The sequence below is a fragment of the Acanthisitta chloris genome, unplaced genomic scaffold (genome assembly GCF_000695815.1).
Source record: "Acanthisitta chloris isolate BGI_N310 unplaced genomic scaffold, ASM69581v1 scaffold31817, whole genome shotgun sequence".
Taxonomy (NCBI): domain Eukaryota; kingdom Metazoa; phylum Chordata; class Aves; order Passeriformes; family Acanthisittidae; genus Acanthisitta; species Acanthisitta chloris.
This window is the reverse complement of record NW_008683733.1, coordinates 10,323-17,715: the sequence shown is the minus strand read 5'-3', so window position 1 is coordinate 17,715 and position 7,393 is coordinate 10,323. Positions and strand designations below refer to the sequence as shown.

Genomic DNA, 7,393 nt, shown 5'->3' with positions numbered 1-7,393 from the left:
GAGGTAGCAGAGAGGGTAATTATTATGTGCCTTATAGACTGGATTCATAAAGGACTAGGCACAGCACTGAAAACACAATTTTTAAACCCGCTGTGCCCTGGTGGAATTCATCCTGTAATCCTCAGGTTCCTGACTCCTCCTACTCTGGTCTCCCAAAAGCTGAGATAGTGGTAAAACACTCTAGCACCATAAAGAGATGCTAAGCTCCATTATAATCTTTTCAACCAGACTCTTAAGAGTCAAGGCTTAGTCTCTTATTACTGCACAGAGCACTCCATGTCTGGCTACCAAGCACCTGAGCTGCTGAGATGTGGCTGTTTCCTGGACACATTAGGATATTGGAAGCTTCAGAAAATTAAGTGGTAGAAACTGTCCAAAGAGACTGAATAATCAATTTTTTGTCTTGGCTGCCTCAAGTGGTAATTATGGGTCCGTTGGGCTACTGGTTCCTCCATTGCTCCAGAGAGATGCCCAAGCTGGCTCTGAGAACAGAAGCTGTGGAGTCAGGACATTACAGGGTTATACCCATGAGTTAACCAACCTGAGGTACAGAATGCATTACCTCAGGCACATGAGGAGCATATGGCTGCACTTCTTTGGAGACCTGCACGTGTGCTTTATATGCCCTGTGCCACGTGGATGTACAAACCCATTGATCTCTTCCACACCCTCCAGCATGTGGTACAGCCGTGTCTAGTAGTGCCCTTGTGAATATATGTCCTGCAGTGCCATGTGAGTGCACAGAGTTCCTTCTTCATGCCAAGAAGTTAGTGAAAATCACAATCCTGTGCCATGTGCTGTAGGATGGCCCTGCTTGAGTAGGGAGGTTGGACCAGGTGACCCACTGTGATTCTGTAAAAATAATGTGCTAGTCATTGAATAGTATTAAAATAGGTTATTTAAAAAGGTTTTTCTAGTCTTGTGCTACTGCTTAGTTTTAATAGCTGAAAGGCAGAAAGTGGCTGATTCTTTTCTTTTAAGTCTTTTGCTGTGTTTGGAATAGCACCACAACACAGTTAAAAGAAAAGTCAAAAGGAGTATTAATTCTACCCCAAAGTATATTCACAAGCAGAGGGTTTACCATTAACATACACTGCATATTCCATAGCTCCACAACAGCAATACATAGAGCTGAGCTTGAAACTCCTTTTCATAGAGTTTCTGGACTGCAAAACCTTCAGTGTTGAAGAGCTGATTCTTTTTTTTTTTTCATCTGTCAACACAGTTCTTACCATCTGGAGCTAGTTTAGCAGAAAGGTGTGGATGTATATTTGTCTTTCAATCCAGTCAATAAAATGTGACACATTGCTGTAAACTCCAGGTCCCAAAACCTTGGAAAAGCAGACAGAGCCCCAAGATGTCAGACCAAACAGAGTCCAGCGTCCTGCAGGTTGCTCACACACAAGTGGTCCTCCACTGTCACCCTGTAAAAGGAAAGAAAAAGACAGTCTATAGAGGCTACATGTGGCCAGCTGTTATGGTTACAGCTATGTCACAGTTCCTAGGGCCATTTGCCTTTGAAAGTAACTCAGCTGTTAAATCCAGCTGCTCTGCTAGCTATGTAGCAGCACACAGCATTACCAGTATTTATTGCCCGTTACATTTGTACAAAAAATTACCTGCAAAAGGCTCATACAAATTAAAACCAATATTATTCCAATAGTTAACTAATACAGATAAACTTTAGTGTCTTCAAGCAGCTTTTCATTATCATGGTTTGCATCAATAATAATAACAATAGTAATAATAATAAAAGTTGTGTTAAAGTATGTAAATAGATGGTTGTCATTCCTATGACAACCTAGCCCAATCACAGTACTCTGATTTCTAAAAGCCCCTTTGGATGTGAGAAGCTTAGAGGGAAACCTACCATGCAAGAGTCCACAGTGCCAGACTCATAGCCAGCACAGAGCATCCTGCTGGTGATGGTTTTCATGTCAAAGTATGACTGGCATTGTTCTAAGGAAATGATGCGAACCTCTCCTTCTTGAAGCTTGAAAGGCACTGAAAAACAGAATTAAGTATTAAACTATATACAAATGCACAAATACTTAGTTCTGGTGGATCTTTGAGATATGACAAACATTTCCATAAGGGTAAATTATAAATATTGCTCTCTCTATATATGTAGATATTAAATCTAAGGCAAGAAGAATGTCCCTTTAGCACAGGGCCAAGGTGAAAGCTGATGGGTTTTTTGCACTGCTGCATTTGTAATGATTCATGACTGTCATGCTCCTGTGCCTGGAGTGTATGTGTTGCATTCTGGAGAAGGACTAAGCACATGGGTTCAGGTGTGACATTTGCTGTTTATTGAGCATCCACACCTTGACATGATGTGGTGTGGAACTTTTAAAATGAGTGCAGCAGTGGCTGGAAAACAGCAATGTGAGGCAGGTGGAGGAGAGGTTTGATTCATTGTTCTGTGGCAGGCTCTCCCTGTTTCTGTATGTTTTCATGGTAAAACTTGGTAGATACCATCACAGTCATTTTGAGCTGTGTTTAGGTAAATTACAGAGTGTATCAGGGAATCAGAATTTGAAGCTTACTGAAATTATTGTAGCATGTTCAGGAGATAATAAAGGACTTCTCCCTAGTCTAAACAGCTGGCTGAGCTCAAACTCTAAGGGAAGTTGTTCAACCCAAAGCATGCAGTACTAAATGCTGTGTAGCTGTGATGGTTTTTGATGCTTCCTAACATAAAACCTTTAAGAGCAAACACTGACCACATTAGAGAACAAAGAACCTTCTTCCATTTACCAGTGCTGCAAAAGCATTTTGTCAGGTTTTTCCTCTACCATTACATAAAGATATTTTCAGATGGGTAGAGCTTCTAGTAAACAGCCTATCCCTCCTGTGTGCAATTTGATTTTTACCACATCTGACCTGCTCGCTACATCTGAAGTCCCCCCTGAAGCAATATGGAAAGGAAAATTTCCTTCTCCAGTGTACAGAAGGGCCGTGCCTAGTAGTTACTATAATAATAGCAAAGGGAGAAATACAATGACTAGTGCATGAACAGGAATGGGGCCAGGATAATTTGCATATGATTCATGCAGAATCATTTTGCCTAAACAACGATCTACATAACACAACAGTTCTTGTTGTGTCACCCTGGGATTGCAGTGGCCAGAGAACAAGAAAACACACTAATGTTCTGCTCAGAGATACGTAAACACTTGTGATTATGGAATAAATGGCATTACAAGTCCAAAGTGTGATGCAGAGAGCTGATTCAAGAACCTGTTCCCTTCAGCCTGTAAGCCAATGCTTTCAGTGCCTTCTACCTCTGTGCAGCTAAGAATGTTTCCCCTCCACTCATGATCTGATATCTTTACAATACTGTTCTGAATACAACCTAGACAAGTAAAATGATTAACTAAGTTGGGTGACTTTCTTGATAGGAATTTCTAGATCCTTAACATTTGCAAAAATCAAGCCACTTGTCTAAATTAAGGAGCAGAAAATCAGGCTCTTGCTTTGAAAAAGCTATGCTTTAGTCACAACTCAATCCCTTCAAAAGTAGTTACAGTTCTCTAGGATTTAATGACCCAATAATAGTATAAATTGATAAAGGTTTGTAACAGAATTACTTATTTGATTAACTCAGTGGAGGATTCACATGTTTATCCAAGAATCCCAGACATAGTCACTTACTTTTGTTGCCCATGTGTCCCCAGCCTGTGATGTAGCAATAGGTGTCTGGCTGAACCAACTGGTCCTTGCTGGGCAAACAGACAGGTCTTACATAGCTTGTCTCATTGATGTCCTTGTCTAGTTCCACGATGCTGATATCATAGTCTACAACTGCCCTGTTGTAGCGTGGATGGAGGATGATGGTCTTCACTAGTCGGGTCTGCATGAAACTTGATGGATGATCAAGATTGCTAATCCCAAACACTACTTTCCAAACATGTGCATTTTCTCTCCTTTGTAAGAAAAAAAAAATTGAAAATTCAATCAAGATCTTTCTTTTAAGCTAAAATACCCAACAATATTTTTCTCCCTTTTTGCACACTGCACTTTGTAAAGCCTTGCACATAGAACTACTACAAGGAAAAACAAATAGTTAGGTATCATTCCTTACAGCTAAGATCTGACCAACAAAAGACAATGCTTTCCATTTCCTTCCAAGGAAGGAAACCTTTCTAACCAAAAGCATTGAGGTTCACTCCATCAGAAGGTATGTAACTATCTATTTAACTGCTGTATTAAAGGCTCTCAAAAATCACCCCTCGGAGCTTGCCCAAGTCTTAGTTGCTCACATGCTCACTAGTGGGCACATACAAATTTTGGTGGGGTGAGAATATTGTTCAGTAGTCTGCTGCTGACAGCACTAAGTCCAGCTGAAATCCCTAAGGGGTCTCAAAGAAGCAATTCTATTACGTAAATTAAGTCTTTTATGATAGCCATGGGAAAAGTCCCTTATTTATTGGACATTCAAGTCTGTGCCAAGCATATTTTCTATGCATAAGATCAAAAGTTATTTTGACTCTTACAATTGTTCAAGACTCTTTTGGTAAATATACAAGACCACAAAGCAATGCTTGCATATGATACAAGTGGGAAGACTGAACTAATTTCTCTTGAGACAAATGAGAAAAACAGATTTTATGAAAAGCTTCAAGGGCGTAATCTCTTGATCCTAACTGGTCACAGGATAAGTAGTGGGTTCCTAATTAGTCTTCATGGGTTGCTAATTAGTTTGGTTGCTAAATAAAGGCTATTTTTATCTTTAGAGCTGGATGAAAACCCTGATATTTCAGGCTATAATGATCATTTTACCATCGTGATCAGCTTCCCAGCTTTTCCATAAAGTTACAGAGATTAAACACTAAGGCTATTCATATGCTATTATGTTTATGACCACTGTGAAAAAGCATTGCCTAGAACAATGAGAAGTCACAGCCAGAATATAATGTCCTACAGTCAGGAAAAAACCTTAATGTCTTGGATGCTTTGGTGCAATGCATTTCAAAACAATCTTGACAAAACTCTGGGGACTATAATAATAATAATAGCAAAGGACACAATGTTTAATGTCGCTCTCTCCATTTATGCCCCCTACAGTATTCAAGGCTATTTGCATTAATACTTTCAGCTGTATTATTGTTACATAGTCCTCATGTTTTGTATTCCAAACTTCACAGGAAATTCATGAAATACTTCACAAAAATGGAACATTTTGTATAGAGTACCAGAGCACTTTAAAATTTTTTGTAATCGTTGGATTATCTGGTTGGTTTGGAAAATTTTAAATACTTTATATTAGGAAAGCTTTGTGGTGTCAAGAATGATCTTGCTGTTGGTATATTAAGCTTACAAATGGCTTCTCACAAAAGAGGATTTTAAAGATTTCAGGCTCCTGGGAACATACCCTCAAATATATTCAGAAAGGCAGAAGGGGAAAAAAGTTTATATAACTCCTCAATGAATTATTAAACCAGAATATCTTAATTGTCTTTAGAATACAAATGTGAAAGAAACCATTTACAACTAATACTCTGAGCTCACATAGATATTATATAGCTCTAAATGAGGGGTAAAATAAACAGCTCCAAAATGCATTGACATGAGGAAAACGAGAGAATTTTTACTTTATAATTTGACAGCTTCTTTGCTTAGCTTTCACTAATGACAGAAATCTCTTATCTGGGAAATCAAGTAGCAATCCAATATTGCTGAAGGATTAACCTCTATTCCATCCTTTATTTTAGATCACCAGAAAATGTTCTTCGAAAGGTATCATAGTACCTTAAGGGGTTGGAATGGACCTTAGACACCATCTAGTCCCTGGGCAGGGACACCTCCTCACCAGATCAGGTTGCTCAAGGCTTTATCCAACCTGGCTTTGAACATTGCCAGGGCTGGGGCATCCACAACCTCCTGGGGCAACCTGCTCCAGTGTCTCACCACCCTCACATTAAGAAAACGTCTTCCTAATATCCAATCTAAATTTCCTCTCTTTCAATTTATACCCGTTACTCCTTGTCCTGTCACTACAGTTCCTAACAGAGAGTCCCTCTCCGGATCCCTTGTAAGTCCCCTTCAGATATTAAAAAGTTGCTATGAGGTCCCTACACAACCTTCTCCTCTCTAGACTGAACAGCACCAACTTTCTCAGCCTGTCTTCATAGAGAAAGTGCTCTGGTCCTCGTATCAGCTTCATGGCCTCCTCTGGACTTGTTCCAACAGTTCCATGTCCTTCCTTACGTATGCAGTACCCTAGGTGGGGGTCTCACAAGAGCAGAGTAGAGGGGGAGGATCACCTCCTGGCCACACTCCTTTTGATGCAGCCTAGGATTTGGTTGGCTTTCTGGGCTGTGAGTGCACACTGCAGCTCACAGTTGAGTTTTTCACCAACCCCTAAGTCCTTCTCCACAAGGCTGCTCTCAATCACTTCTCTGCCCTGCCTATAGGTGTGCCTGGGATTGCTATGATCAATATGTTTGTATTACTAGCACTCTGTTAGTTTAGAAGGAAGATTATGTAGGTCACTGGTTTAAGTTTAAGGTTATTACTTTTCTTCTGTTTGAATGTAATCAGCTCTTGAACATCCTTAGGTCTTGATACGATGTGTAAACTGAGGCCTCTCCAATGTCATATTCTCTGGCATTTCCATTAATATGGTGGCTCATACTTTGAGATACTCACACTATCACCTACCTGACATCTTGAACACAAAAGTCACAAAGCTCAACAAATACCAAAAACCCCACTGTTTCAGAAATAAAAAGACAAAATTTAAATTGTTACCAAAAAGGAGTATGACTATTGTTATAAAGAAATATCAGTTGAGAGAATCTTGCTTAACATAGAATTTCTGCTGGCTTGAACGCAAAGAAAGGTGTTTAGTGTATCTAAAATGATTTGCAATGAGCAAGTACCAGTTTAAGCAGCATTAAGTACTGATGACAACCATGTACCAGAAAAGTACTTGCTAACTACAGCAGAAAACACTTGTTTAAACTTTCTTTAGAAACCCAATTAAAAAATTTTGGTACGAGACAAAAGAAATGAGATAATTAACTTCCCTCCAAAATCTGTGGTTCATTAAAAAGAAATGTTGGTTAGCACCACAGTGATCAAAACAATTCCTAAGACATGTAAATATCCTCTGTACTCCAGACTATCTGTCCACCACAGGGCCTGAGATGCTAGGAGGCACTGAGTTGTTGTTAATGCCAACTTGTTAATGACTGCAATCCTAGTAAAGGAATGGGTTGTTTATAAATAGAAAAGGCAGTGATTTGAGTATGCCAGTTGCACTGTGAGTAAATACTCAGTTTTTATTTTTACCAATGGCTACAGCATTTTTCCAGGGTCTTTTCTATGCTTGTGCCCAGTATTTATTATTTTTTTTAAACCCATGGCAGTTGTATGAGAGCTATAG

At 39.4% G+C, this 7,393-nt stretch overlaps 1 protein-coding gene across 1 annotated transcript in view; it reads right to left on the bottom strand.

Annotated features, from left to right (window-relative positions):
- Nucleotides 1-1,241: 1,241 nt before the first annotated feature.
- LOC103806368 (atrial natriuretic peptide-converting enzyme-like) overlaps nucleotides 1,242-7,393 on the bottom strand; it is a gene marked incomplete at its 5' end in the record, with an annotated part of 10,275 nt that continues 4,123 nt past the window's right edge. Inside the window, 3 exons of the mRNA XM_009079055.1 lie at nucleotides 1,242-1,424; nucleotides 1,871-2,004; nucleotides 3,658-3,929. Coding sequence (XP_009077303.1) covers nucleotides 1,242-1,424; nucleotides 1,871-2,004; nucleotides 3,658-3,929 — 589 coding nt within the window. The remainder of the gene's footprint in view (nucleotides 1,425-1,870; nucleotides 2,005-3,657; nucleotides 3,930-7,393) is intronic.